Source organism: Anarrhichthys ocellatus, unplaced genomic scaffold (assembly GCF_004355925.1).
Source record: "Anarrhichthys ocellatus isolate YVR2014 unplaced genomic scaffold, GSC_Weel_1.0 scaffold9, whole genome shotgun sequence".
In the NCBI taxonomy this organism is placed as follows: Eukaryota; Metazoa; Chordata; class Actinopteri; order Perciformes; family Anarhichadidae; genus Anarrhichthys; species Anarrhichthys ocellatus.
This window is the reverse complement of record NW_022280039.1, coordinates 8,613,085-8,628,078: the sequence shown is the minus strand read 5'-3', so window position 1 is coordinate 8,628,078 and position 14,994 is coordinate 8,613,085. Positions and strand designations below refer to the sequence as shown.

Here is a 14,994-nt window from a genome sequence, read left to right as displayed (position 1 = left end):
TACTCCAGAATGGGAATGCTGTCAAATGGCATTATTAGAGCTCTGTGGATAAACTCCTGATGGACCAAAATGGAAACGGAGTCAGAAAAACACACTACGAACCTGAATAGGAGACAGGCAAAACATTGCATATTGATTTTGCCATCAATTACACACTTTTTAATCAGTCAGTCATTCGGTTGGTCTACAAAAACGTCCCCACCTTTTAGTGGCCACAGTTTCCGCCCTAGGACGCTGAGTTTTGGCATGGAGGTCAAGTGTGTGTGTGTGTGTGTGTGTGTGGAGGTGTGTTTGTGTTCATGCCCATTGGCAAAAAGGGGGTCTGGCAGTGAGAGTGGCCGATAACATAAAGGCACATAACTTCTAAATAGATTCACCACTGCCAACTGTCATTGGTGTGTGTAAGCCCTGCCCTCTTTACTTAAGCCACGTCCTCTTCCACAACTCATGGACTATGTATGCGCATGTGGAAGCACGCACGAACGTGGTCATAGCTATTACGAATTCACGTTTGTTTATATAAAATGTATTCTTTCTGTAGCTGCCTAACTTTGTAGACTTTAAACATGCTTGTCTTGTTTTTCTCTTGCTGGGTCAACAGAAAAATATACTTTGAACTTAAGACCCATAAATGTTTTGTCTACGACACCATGAGCCACGGCTATTTTATTGCCTTGCCTAGGTGGAGAGATAATACATTGATAGAAGGGCATCTTTCACTGGAAAACAGTTTGAACCTGCAGTACCCTCATACAGTTTACAATCGTCCTCCCTGCCCTGGTTGGTATCATCACGCAAAGATCAGATGATCACATTTGTTCCAATTTGCTTGGAAACCTGTCAGGTGATCAACAGGAATATTGAGGTATGAGAAGGCCAGAGGCATCAGTATCAAAGTATAATATGTGATCTCATTTTAATTTGGCAGAAAACCTCAGATAAGCTGACTTGAGAAGATTCTCCTCTCCTTTAGCTACATAGACCATTTAAAGCCCCATTGGATTGGTGTATAATGTATTGTCACAAGCTGAAAAGAGGGCTGTTCTTGGGTCATGAAACGTTGATGTCTAACAGATGTATTGTTTTCAAAGGACAGCAAAGAAATTATACTGATCTCTGGCTGACAATCAGTGGCATTATGCTGTCACATCATATTAGCCATCAGATCTTAGCACACCCATGAATCACAAGTCAATCACTGTGCATGATATTTATCAGACCCACACCTCAAAACGTGTTCCAGACACAGTTTGTATGTGTCCCTATGAGTCTGACTCTGACACTACATTTAAGCGGGTCTGCCTCAGGTACCACTACAGTTCAAACAAGTCACTAAGAACAACTTGTAACTACTGGCACTCTGTAGATTTCTTCTCAAGTGAAGTGGAATTAATATGGAGCTGTGTGGCTCACAGCTTTTGATATTATCATTATTATTGATAATATTTGCTACCATTAGCACAGAGAAAGAGACCCATTTTAAACTAAATTGACTGAACTTTCACCTTTTTTCAACTAAACTGTTAGTGTGGATTAAGTCCTCAACAGGATGTTGAATCTGTACTTATAGGGAAACGAAAATCATACATAATTCAGGTGGTCTAACATTACCACTTGTATATGCCGAGTAGATTATTAATCCAAACCAAGCAAACAAAAGACCACAAAAGTCACCAGAGGTAGGTGAGTTCAAAATTCACAACACACGATCAGTGAGCACACTGGAACAGGGGCCAAGTCTGTAAATAGGCTACTGGCTAAACAAATAAAACGGCTCCTAATATCTTCATTTAAAATAATGACTCAATTTGATTTGTTTTCAGTCATTGAGCTGTGGATTCCATAAACGGGAAGCAGAAGTAGAAAGACAAAGTCTTACCTCCAGTCCAGAGAAGGCTCTCCTCAGGTGTACGACTGGGAGGGAAAACTCACTGGAGCGGAGTGCAGTTTGATGAGGGGGCGGAGTGTGTGTGTGTGTGTACATGCACTAGAGTGAGTGCAAAGCCCAGCATGTACAGCATATCAGCCCCTGAAACACCCTCAGAAATTAAAGCAGTCTTTGTTATATCAACAATATGTTTAAGCTTATACACAAGTGTTATGTGTATGAATATATGCTCATATATATGAATATATTCCATTTACTTCATTCGTTTGACGGTGTGTTTTATTAGTTTGTGCTAAAGGTCCATCAGAAGAATTTATGGCAGCATTAGACGATTTAAAGTAACAGCTACCTTTAGCCACAAGGCCTCAGCTGAGAGGTAAGTTACCTTAGAAACAGGAGTTTGAGCCGTGTGTGCGTGTGAACCCAGATGTGAGAATTGCTAAGTGCTCATGCCAACTTGTGGGGAAAAAAGCTTGACACACTTTGCTTAATCGAGGTTAAAGCATGAATTCATGGGATATTCTGTGACAACATTTGAGCTTTGTTTCTTTCGTTTAACTCATTGTTTTTGGATCAGGTTTAAAGGAGTACTCTAGCCGTTTAACAGTGCACTTCCATGAAGTTGGGACACTTGCTAAAGCCTGAGGCAGAGGCGTAAAAGTATCAACAAAACTAAGATATCTTGAGTTAACCCTTTTTTTCATACATTTACTTAATTCAACTTCACACCCATGTCTTACAAACTCCACCCTTTTGTCAAACAGACTTTCTGTAAAAAAATTGAAGTCTTCCAACCCAAACCGAGATAACCCCTGATGACATCATCAGAAGATATTTTCAGTGACTTCTCCTGAGCAACAAGGCACATTATGCAACAGTTGTCACAGGTCGAAGAGTACTCCCCTTGACAAGTTAAGTGATGTCGATGCTTTAAAATGAGTGGAGTTTCGTTTGAAAGACAAATACTCCTCAAGTTGTTCAGCCACCTGCTCAAGTTAGGTTTTGTATTGTGTGAGTGTTTGTGTGACTGAGTAGAGACACGGGTGTAAAACAAATCTTGTGTTTGACCTGCTGATCAGAGGTGCAAAGGTTACAGCCACATAACTCCCAGGGCTTAACATGCAAGTAATACAAGTATTATAAAGATACAAAAAAACAATGGAATACAATATCTGTACAATATTTAATTTAATTAACACATCCTTACAAAATAACAGAATTGCTATGAATCCTGTTCTACAGAAGATTTGACAGTTTTATCAAAATAAGGCATGAAATGATGTGTTAAATAAACCAAATTTGAAACTTTTTTGTAACAACACATTCATTATCAAGCACTTTCTTTTGTCATTTGAGAATTTTGAAAAGTTAAAAGCGTTGCAAAACAATAAAAAAAAAAAAAAAAAAAAAAGGAGTGGTGTGGTACCTAAATATTTGAGGGGAAAAAACCCCAATGTTCAGTGCAACATTTACTGTTTTTACAACATTGAACAATATTAAGTTGTTGCTTTCTGCAATGATAATGCAGCAGAAATGGAAAAACCGAGACTTTACACAGGAAACACTAAATTCATCTTTGAGCATCTTAGAATTTCAGGTAAAAACTTGCCCACCTCCCCACTGCATACAAACCCCCCCCCCCCACCCCCAACAAACAAACACACACACACACACACACACACACACACAACTCTGAACACAAATGTTCAGGTGTCATGACTCTTGCAGAGCGCAGTCATTGTGCCTTTCTCCCTAATTGATGTTACCCCCTAAAACCTTTACCACATGGGGCTTCTTTAAGGAAATCTGCAATAACTTAGATCTTTTTAACCTGAGGAACACCCCCCCATTGAACAACACTTTTAGGTTGTAGTTTACAGAGGTGGCAGAATGTAATTGTTTTGCAAGTCACAAATAAGTCCTAATTGTTGACACATAAGTGCCAAGTCAGGTTAGTCAGGTTTGGGGTAATTAAGAAAATGTACTAAGATTACACAACATCCAACGGTTTGTTTTTTATCTTTAAATTTGGGGAGGCTACGTCTGGAGTCACTGGTGTTAAAATCAACGTTGAAATTTGTGATTCAATCTCGCGAGTTGCATCTACACCTCTTGTTATTTCCGCCTTTAGCAACATAATTGTGCAGCCTAGACTTTTTTTGTTTCCTCTGGAGCTATAAATCTTCATGCACGGCTCTGTGGCTGTGTTTGTTCAGCCAGGCCTGCAGCAGAGGAAGGTTGGTGTCCATCCAGCGGATGTTCTCCTCGATGGTCTCGTAGGCCTGCCGGATACATCTCATCTCTGAGCCCGACTCCTCAGTCAGAGAGCCAAAGAAGCTTCTCACCTGAGCACAGAGTAGCTAGACTTAAAAACACAACACTTTGAAGAATCTGCATTCATCTAATGAAGCCTAGAACACCAAAGTTAGTCGAGTCAGACTGTAATCACATTATAACGCTCCTTTACTGTTGAAAGTAGCCACAATGTTAAATACAAAACAATTTTATCTTACAACCATTGCTGAACAGGTCAGCTTACAAACTGCTTTTCATGGCTACTAAGACTTTCTTTTAATTTCTTGTTAAATTAGGAACAAAGTTACAGCAAACAAAAGAAGAAGACAAAGAAAACATGTGGGACATAAACCCAAGTGTGGAATTACACTTATTTAATGGGCTAAATAATGAGATAGGTTTAAAGAAAAAAAGCCAGGTTATTGGGGCAACAGCACACACTTTCTTTAGACAGATATAAGTATCACAGCCTTCCTTACCTCATCTAACATCTCCCTGGTAGAATACTGGTTGGTCACTTCAATCACCATGTGGGATATGGCGCTAGAGCCCAAGTCAAATCTACGGCATCGAAGCAAACAGAGACAGAGTTCAAAGTTCAGAAAACACAACTACAAGACAAACAAAAACAATGTATTCTAAGGCTCTACAGATTTAAACTACAATACTAACAAAAGACAAAATATGGAGTTTAAAAAATAAAAATGTATTGACTCTATTTATAGCATGTAAAATGACAGGCTAGCAAAAACACTAAACCGTCAGCCAAAAATACTTACATTTAAATTTAAATATCTACACCAAGTAATTTTAAACTGCAGCTTTACGAATTCTTTGACTAATATTCTTAGATTACACATAGTTGCAGAGCTTAGAGAGGCATGTATAGTGTACGCATGATGGGCTAACTGACTTCTTGATCAAAGTGTGCCAGTTGGCTCGGAGGAAGTCCCAGGCCAGTTTGTAGCCACGGGGGTTCTTGCTGACAGAGACGACCACGCCCGGGAGGTCATGAGTCTTCATCACCTCACCGTGGAGGCTCTGCTCCATCATCCTGTGGACAGAAATAAGGGTAAAGGAAGGTCAAACTGTAAGACATAGAAACAGTGGGAGGGAGCAGAGAGGAAGAGGGTCCGAGTATAAAAAGAAAGGGAAACGAAATCGCAAAAGTGTGATATAATGCACGCACCACTTGAGCTTGTCCTGCAGTGAGCTGATGGTCATTGCAGACTTCATGCGGCTCTTTACAGACACTTGCAGCGAACGGCGGTACTGCTCAAACAGGAAGTCCCACCCCTCTGGTATTCGAGCTCCAATCAAAAACACAGCCATGGTGATGTCAACAGGGAAGCTAAAACAGGGAAGACGTCCAGTTCAGTAACAACAAACCGAAAACATTCAATCTCTACATACAAGTGCTTATAAATGTTAAAAGCTCAGCTCGGAACAGAGTCAGTATTTGTTAGGAAGAATCGTAAACAAATATCTAAAGGAAACAGTTGATGTGCTATTTCATGACCACTCACCTCATGGTGCCGTTAGAGTCCCTCCACCTGTTGAAGAGCTGGGTTGCCTTTGTCACACAAGGAGCGTAGTTCCTGACGCAGGCAAACAGCAGCAGGTAGCTCCTCTGCATTCGCTCAGACACTGTTCCTGAGTCAGTCCACTCCTGGCGATCAATCAGCCCCCGGAACAGATCAATAATGTAGTCCTGAGAAACACATGCAGTCAGTATATGAATCTGTCTATTTTCAATATTGATTATGGCATTTATGAATCACAAATTGGATACATTTGGTTGTATTTGACTGTGGGTTAGACCAATCAAGTACCACGAGGACATAAGTTTAAGATCTGTTAACTCGTGATGGGCACTGTATTTAGGACATGTTACAAACAAAATGATTGATGAATTAATCAAAGATATGATGGAAGCAAATGTCAGATTCAGCCCTACATCAGTTCTTAAACATTTTATATTAAAAGGCAAACTATAAAAACTTAAAGAGAAAATAACTTCAGTTTCAACTGTATGTTTCTTGGACTTGTGTTGCATTCTGGGAGGAAATTCACTTTGTTTGAACTCCCAGGAGTTACAAGGAGCACTCTGCTAATACAACATGTGCACAGTCCTTTGTTTTTCAGGCTTTTCTAGTGCTTATGCAAGGAACCATGACTCAGTGTGTATCATTTTCTAGCTACACAGGAGCACTGGAAGTTTAAAAGGTTCCTTGTGGAGTTTTTGACCTCTAGTAGCAATATGGAGCAGTTTGTTCATGAGTGGGTCCCTTTTTTTGTTTGTCTTGTGCACGAGGACCCACATGCACATTCCTGCCAATGCTTTCAAACTATTCCACAGATCCACAGGTAGCGGTAATGCGCTAAGAAACGCAGCAATTTACCAGCAAAGGCAATGAAGAAGAAAACTGCAAACAATACAGTATTTAAAATTTTAAAATACCTAAAAAGAGTTAGCTTTGCAAGTTATATGAGGACTGAAATACATTCAACATGTTCGTTAGACCTCAAGGACACACACACTGAGTTTTAATGAGTAACACAGAATGTAAACATAACTTTTGTTTGTTTATAAGAAAACTCCACAGGGCATCTTTAAATGGAAGAAGACATTTCTTTGTCCAGATCTTTCTGACCTCGAGGCTTACTTACTGCCTTGCTCTAGGGGGTGTTTTAATTGACATTTTGGATTCATCACTGCTGCCTTTACTGACCTTCATCTGGTTCTCCACGGCAGCCATGTCCCTCTTCTCCATCAGTTTGTAGAGAGGTACGAGCTCACTGAAGCCCTGAGTCACAGCCATGATCTCAGTCTCCTTGGACAGGTACAGAGACAGCTCCAGAGCCGTGTCCAGCCTCACCTTCCCTATACTGCAAACACACAGGAAAGGCTTCAGTTTTGTCCATTTTGGAAAACATTCAATTTTAGGTTATGTCTAAATTCACACGATGAAGGATAAACTGCAGGTTCAGCGGTTATTATCCGATCTTTAAACAGACCTGACCAGCTGGAAGACATTGTGGATGAGGCTGGCGCGATCGTTGCTGCTCAGGGCTGTGTGATTGTGCTGCAGCAGTTTGATAAGGGAGTTCCACCCTTCGCCTGCGTAGTGGACCATGTAGTAGCCGCTCATGTCCACATTGAACTTCACCCAGTCCGCCTCCTCCGGCAGGTACAGGACATCTGCATGGAGGAGTAAACACAAGCTTTGAAGTGAAGAGGACTTGTAGCATTAACATGCTATGAACAATATTTGGATAGAAATATAGCAATATGAAAATCAGGGTCATCACAACACACGACTCACCGGCTTTTGTCTTAAGCAGGAAGCGGTGGATGGTGTTGGAGGCGCTGGTCATGTAGGTCAGTGGGATCTGCCACAGGAATCTAGCAACACACAATGATCACTTTAGAACAATTTTGAATAACATGTAACAATTACTGAAAATATACAGAGGTAAAGATGACACACTTCACTTCATTGCACGCTTCAAAAACTGCATCACGATTATGCTACATCGTTCTTTCAAAAATACAGTTTGCTTTTTTGGAAGTCAATAGTTCCATGATATAGCAATTCGGCAACAAATTGATGGATTTTTGCATTTGAACCATTTGAAAAGTCCTTTCTTCGTCACAATCTGGTGGTAGCATAGAGAAAGACACAGTGGCTGTAAAATATACTATTAACACAGGAAGAGAAGCTTGACTGATGCTGTGCACTGGTGTTATCTACCACAGCACTTTTAATCTTAATTTTGACTAATTGGACATTTTACCCTTCAGTGAGGGAGTGGTCGTCTGACTTCAGGTAGCGCTCCTGACTGAGCCTGACCTCCCGACCTCTGACCTCCACAGTGACCAGAGGGAAGCCCTCCTGCAGCGTCCAGGTGTCCATGATGGCCTTGACATCCAGCTCATCACCGGAGTACCATTTCTGCACACACACACACATGTAGATACACAATAAATGATTAAACAGTGACAGATTTATGGAACAGCTACAAGAGAGTACTATAGAAACATTTTTGAAATACAGAAAAATATGTGTAGTCAGTAGCAAAGTGTCATGTATGTTGAATATAAAAAAGGATTTCTGCTGAGAACCATAAACATTGTATGCGTGAAATTCCACTTTGAATAATAATGCTTGCTGAGCTTAATATAATTATAATTACAGAATCTGTTTGCTCAGTAAGAGTGCTTTGTTGAACCTGGTTCTTGCTACAAAGCATGAAAACTTACAGAAGCTCCAGACTGGAGGTCGCTCTTGGAGCAGAATTCTTTGTGTTTAATTCGGCCTTCGTCCAGAACGTCAGAGTTGCAGATCTGATGGGGGAAGAGCAGAAAGCTTTAGCAGAGAGTCATAACAGTGCCAACACACGCCGACACATTCAGCATCCAATCCCAAACACACCAGGTCCCAAATGACACGTCTACAAATGTACTACTGATACAGCAGGGTTACATGAGCAGGCAAATGAATGGCGGATGGCTAAATTTCAACCCCAAAAATATTTGTATGCAGAGCTGAAAGACATGCAACAACACTTATTTTAAGCTCTAATGTAAATGCATCCCTCAACCACTTACCCATAGTATACTCTCTCTCACACACACACACACACACACACACACACACACACACACACACACACACACACACACACACACACACACACACACACACACACACACATCACTCACATTAGTCAGGCTCTCCCACAGGTTGCTGTTGACTGTGTTTTGGTAGCTGTAGCGCTTGAGGTATCGGATGATGCCAACCTCAAAAGCCTCAGGAGTCAGGAAGTCCCGCAGCATATTCAAAATACATGCTCCCTGGAATAGAAATAAACGCTTCAGTCATGCTGAAAATTAACAATTCAAATACTTTCTATTGTGTGATTAAGTACTTTTAGATGTTATTATACCTGAATATTGATGTTTCGACTGCACGGTTTGGGATAACTTATTTATGCAAATTATGATTGTATGCCTGGATAATTGTTTGCAGTTCCAATATGGTTGGTCCTCTGACCGAATGAGGCTGACCTTGTCATATGAAACGTCGTCGAACATCTCCTGGATCTGAGTGGGGTTTTCCACGTCGGTGGAGACTGGGTGGGATGAGCTGAGGGAGTCGACCTCCATGGCCTCAAAACATTTCCCTAAGAAGACGTCGCCCTGGGAGAAAGAGAGGAGAGAGAAAATGTGAGAGTGGAGGGAGGAGATTAATCGGAGTTAAAAATAAGTTCAGGTCCGACTTGGGACAAAATCTTAAAAACACTCCACGAATGTCATAGCCATACCCATCAAAAATCTGATGACATGAGAGTTATTCAGCTAATGCACAGTACTATACTTTTAGAGTACACTGTTCAATCAATATCTTCCTTTAGGAATATAACTTGAAGAGACAGAAATAGAGAGATATGAAAAAGAAAGATACACTGTACACAGCATAGCAGACAGGAAAATTACAATGTAAGACACGAGTCAGTTCCCTCGGCTCTCACCACTTGCAGCTCTGGGTAGGTGATGTCGAGGGAAATAAACTCCATGAACTTGGCGAAACCCTCATTGAGCCACAGGTCATTCCACCACTCCATCGTCACCAGGTTACCAAACCACTGGACAGGAGGAACAACATGTATCAATTTTATGTGCAGCACTGGTATTAAAACAGACAAATGCATCTTTACTTTTAGACGTGTAACTACTGAACACGCTGAGTCTCGTAGCATGACACAGCGGCTTCCAAACAGCAATCGCGCCCTTATGAAAGCGAGGCAATTTTTCTGTGTAACTTCCCAACGTTGGCAGCTTTGTACAGAATGATGAACTGTGAATGATGAACCAGTTAGTTACCGCAGGCCAGCTACCTGGTGGGCAAGCTCATGGGCGATGACCTTGGTGATACCCAGTTTATCTGAAGCGGAGGACTTGTCAGGGTCAAAGAGGAGGCCCATCTCTCTGTAGGTGGTCAGCCCCCAGTTCTCCATCGCACCTGACTGGAAGTCAGGGATAGCAGCCAGGTCTGCAGGGTACAACGTCAAGCACATAATAGCAACTACATATGGTACATTCACGTCACATGTCTGTGTCTCTTCAATTATCTTCTGAAATATGTACGAACACAAATCATTCATTTTAGAATTAACTCTTCTTTTTTTACATATCGCTGTTTTAAAGGGGACATATGCTCATTTTCAGATTCATACTTGTATTTGCAATTCCTACAAGAACGTATTTACATGCTTAAATGTTCAAAGAACACATTTTTCTCATACTGTCTGTCTGAACATACTTGCATTAACTCTCTATCAGAAGTGCTCCAATTTTGCGCCTGTCTCTTTAAGCCCCCCTCCTAAAAAGTCAGCATGGTCGAATGAAATATGTGTACTTTCCTTCATCTTCTTAGTTGATTCAAGAGCGGACACATGTTTTATCTGCTCAGGGCGCAGAGCCCTTGAACTACTAAATGCCAAAATTTAAGGGATGTTTAGTTAAAGGGACCTCACACCAAACATGAGATAAGATGTGAATCTGGATGTCTGTACAAAGGGCAAACCGTGCCACTGTGCAAACAACCGATTTCCACGGACAAATGAGAGATCACAAACAGACACAGACATCTTCTTTTGACACACTGTTACTGTTTTCAATGGTGAACAAACAGAGAGTCATTTAAGCTGATTCTCCTAAATAAGTACAACATAAAGCCCTGACTAGCTCAGTCACTTCTTTGAAAGTCAAAACAGGCAACTTGTTTTGTTACAAACTAAATACTGACCCTGTTTGGGAAGTGGGTAAGGGATATCAAAATAGTCGTCGTAGAAGTCCAACAGCTTCACAGCAGCATCCAGCGCAAAGGCCGTCTGGTCAATCTTCTCAGGTACAGCGTAGACAGAGATCTAATGGTAGTCACAGAACATTTGTTACAAGATATTTTAAAATGTGTATGAACATGTCTCTCCAAAATACTGCAAATTTAAAAAGGTTACAAATACTTCTACATGAATTTTCTGAGTGAGAGAACCTAATGATGGCCTTCATCCGCCTCACCTTGACACCATGCTTGGTGGTCTTGCTCACAGACAGGAAGTCAGACACAATGTAGGCCACCAGGTAAGTACTCATTTTTACAGTGGTGTCGAAGTGATCCTCGAGCAAACCGCCCGGCAACTCCACAGTCTTTACCTGAGAAACACCGGTTTGTAGAGATAGAAATGGAGAAGAGAAAGGAGAAGTCAAAGGGTCAATTGCAGACAGTACGGTGAATAAGTATATTTTTCTAAATTGTAATGCATCTTTACTGTGTAGTGCATTTATTATTTATTTAATTTCGTTGACAGCAAAAGATGAAGGCATAACTCAATTCTGTCAACCAGTTCTTATTTGGAATCATTGTTCTTAAATCTAAATGATTGATGTGTACCTTGGGCATGTTGGATATGGCTATGTGGCGGGGCTCTCGTACTATCCGTATGGTGAAGTTGGCTTTGAAGGCAGGCTCATCAAAACAGGGGAAGGCTGCACGAGCAAAGGTGGCTTCAAATTGCGTGGATGCCACAACCCTAATAATGTAAATAAACATATGTTATAGCATGCTTTAAGAAGATTAAAAGATAATTAAAGCTGCTGTATGTAACATTTCTTAAATCAATTAATTCATCATTGGCACATTTGTTTGTACTTTGGCAGAATTACCTTCAGTAACATTACTGATAACCTCTGTCTCATACTAGTGATACTGTTAGTGCCATTTCTCAATTCTCAAAGACTACATTTCCCATCAACCCTTGTGTTTCCAGTTGCATATCTGTCTGGACAAACTGCTTCATCCCATCAGCAGTATCCCGTAATATCCAGTAAACGCTGCCAATCGTGCGGTCACTTATGGTCTTGATTTGTTGTGTTTACTTTTATATCCCAAATGAATGTGCTGCTGATTCAGCGATGTTAAAATGCTACGTACGGCTCCTTTAATAGTGACGTAGAAAAATAAGTTAGTCATGCTCTTACCGGACTTCCCCACTGCTGGTGCGGTAGCTGCTCTTGTAGAAACCATGGAAGCTGTCAGAAAAGTTGGCAGCAAACTCCAGCTGAACTTCATACCTCCTACCTTTGCTCAGCACCGAGTCCGACAGCAGGGCGAGCTGATGGATGTGAGGACACTCCAACACCTGGAGAGGCCTCGCGCCTTCAGGTGCAAGGAGCCACACATTGGATATCTGCATCTGCTTGGCGTGGAGAACGATGGTGCTGGTGTCCTCGTGCACATCCAGCTGGATGCGAACAACTCCTGTGAAGTCGAGGGTGGTCAGGTTGGGGTGGATGCTCAGGTCATAGTGGAAGGGGTAGATGGTTTTAGGAAGCCTCATGCGGTCCCAGGGGAATGGCTGGCCGTTGGTGGCCATGGGGGCATGGGGTAGCTGTGCTCCTGAGGAGGGAGGAAAGGGAACGAACAGCAGCAGCAGGAGAGGTGCTGCTAACATGGTGACGGCCAGGAAATCCTCTCACCTGTAATACAAATATAAAAATGTATATAGTGCTGTGTTCAGAGGTACTCCAGTTTTAATGTGCATTTTCAAATTGCATTTAAATAACAAATCTTGCTTTCTAAGGACCTGTGGACACTGATAGGCCAGGATTTAACTGTCCATTGACAGATTTAGCATTACATACATTCTTATTATCTATCTGACTTTTCTAAAAACTCAGTGATAGCTGCATAGTTAATATTACTGCTACTTCGCAAACAAACAGTGAATAATGAGTACGCACAACCATGACTGGACTGGAAGTGCAATACTTTCGATATCACAAACACCTCCATTCATTTAAGGCCACGAGTCCCTATTGCAGTAAACCCTCTTATTTTACTAATACGGGGGCTGTTATATCGTCTATTATAATATTAATTATTTGTGTAAAGTATGTAATTAAATGTCTACTTACCGTGTCTTCTTCAGCAAGCAGTATTAGCCGAGCATGTATAAAGTAATTCAAGAGTGAAAGTGAAACAGGTGGAGGAATTGCATTCTGGGAGGAAACCACAGGAAACGTCCACTCTGTCAGTTCGATATCATTTCCTGCAGCTGTGGTGTCACAAGCTTAAATTCGAGATGTTTGTATTTCAGTGCGTCTTTTCATCTCATTCTCCTTCCAGTCCAGGAAGTACGAGTCAAAAATACACAGGCCCGCTGTTCACCATGTAAGCCACCAAGCAACGGTCAAGCAAAAGTAGCATTACTGTATCACTCCATCGTGGTTATTAAAGGGTGCCTAAAGAAGAGTGGCCATGTGTTACAGTAGGAAATAGAAGGAAACGTCTTCTGTGAACAGGAAGTTCCGTGTCGTTGTGGTCTGCAATAATCACTTTCACCACCAGAGGGTGCCATTGCTTTGATGAAAGGTCATTTCTGTTTCTTTTGGCTTCCAGTAATTTTATGCCTGATGATAGTCGTCCCTCAAATATAAATACATTTTATGGAACTGACTGAAATTAATTGAGTTAAGCTGAATTGACAGAACTGTCAGATATACTTTCTTTAACTGTCCCATTTTGACTTATCGTCAGTGAGCATCAGTGAAACACACACTACTCTGTATCCAAAGCATATTTACTGACTGATAAAGTTTTAAATAAACAACTCCCCCGGCTTTAAAAGGACTCTTTTCTTTCCTCAAACCCTAAAGCCAAGTCATATGATATGGAACTTGTATTATAGATACAAGAGGATCGTTTTGGAATTACATTTACATGGTGAAGCCCATCATGACACAGTGAAAAACAAATACAATAGATTAAATTTTACAATAAATTAAAAAGTTAAAAAGGTTAACAGTCAAAATTAAATTTGAATACATGACAACATAGTAAGCTATAAAACCTATATTGCTGAATATAGAAGCACTATAGATCCATGAACTATCCAGTAACAGCCTATATTGTTGAATTTTATCATCTGATTTCCTCTGTATAAACTGGGAGGATTGAGAAGGTATCAGTCCCCCCAAGAGGAGGTCATTTGGATGTTTTACTTTCCAGGAGGGAACACTATTGGATCCATCGTCTGTAACCACTAGTTTGTTTGTTTGGCTGCAGCTCACTGAAGGCGTCTTGATTGTTGTTTCTCACCCTAGTGGTGGGACAGGATTGACTTATCACCATCAGAGGTGTGACTGGGGTGTGGCTTATTTAACAAATCAGTGCCTGTGTCTTATCATTGTTGATCTCGAAGAAGACCTGAGGCCCGAATCGTCATCACAATAAAACAAAAGTATATGGAGCCAGAGTGTGAGGCACTCTTTTCCTACTTTCATAATAAAACTAACAACATATTACATTAACAAATGTGTAGTCAACTGGAATTACTGATGATTGTCATTACTCATTTTACATAGTGCTGTGACATTTAAAGAACATATAAAATGAAATACATTTGACATATTTAACTTCATACATATGATCTGTTATTGTCATGCAGGTTAAATATTGAACTAGAAAGAGTAAGTAATATTCCACCCATAAATATTGTGTATGTGGTATATACAGAATAAAACAGATGTACTATTGTGTCCTTAGTCTCACAAGAGCCATGGAGAACTAAAGCAACTCAATGATCTTAGCTCAGTATGTATAGACACAGACAAGACAGTGTTGTTATGTTGCATACTTGCCTGAAAGACCATGTTGTTTAGCCTTTTTATGACATCATTGTACATCAAATATTTTTTTAACTTAATTATTGTATTGATAGTGTAAATTTAACTTGTTTAATTTGCT

The 14,994-nt window shown here is 40.7% G+C and overlaps 1 protein-coding gene across 1 annotated transcript; it reads right to left on the bottom strand.

Moving 5' to 3' along the window:
• Positions 1-3,548: 3,548 nt before the first annotated feature.
• On the bottom strand, positions 3,549-13,766 carry erap1b (endoplasmic reticulum aminopeptidase 1b). Its single transcript, XM_031849123.1, has 19 exons — positions 13,164-13,766; positions 12,228-12,725; positions 11,641-11,779; positions 11,268-11,402; positions 10,996-11,116; positions 10,085-10,239; positions 9,719-9,832; positions 9,255-9,386; positions 8,910-9,041; positions 8,448-8,531; positions 7,982-8,139; positions 7,510-7,589; positions 7,202-7,385; positions 6,916-7,072; positions 5,710-5,894; positions 5,373-5,534; positions 5,097-5,237; positions 4,663-4,744; positions 3,549-4,233 (listed from the first exon to the last, which is right to left on the bottom strand). Exons 2-19 carry the CDS (start codon positions 12,698-12,700, stop codon positions 4,063-4,065), a joined length of 2,805 nt encoding a protein of 934 aa, XP_031704983.1. The 5' UTR covers positions 12,701-12,725; positions 13,164-13,766; the 3' UTR covers positions 3,549-4,062.
• Between the last annotated feature and the right edge of the window lie 1,228 nt (positions 13,767-14,994).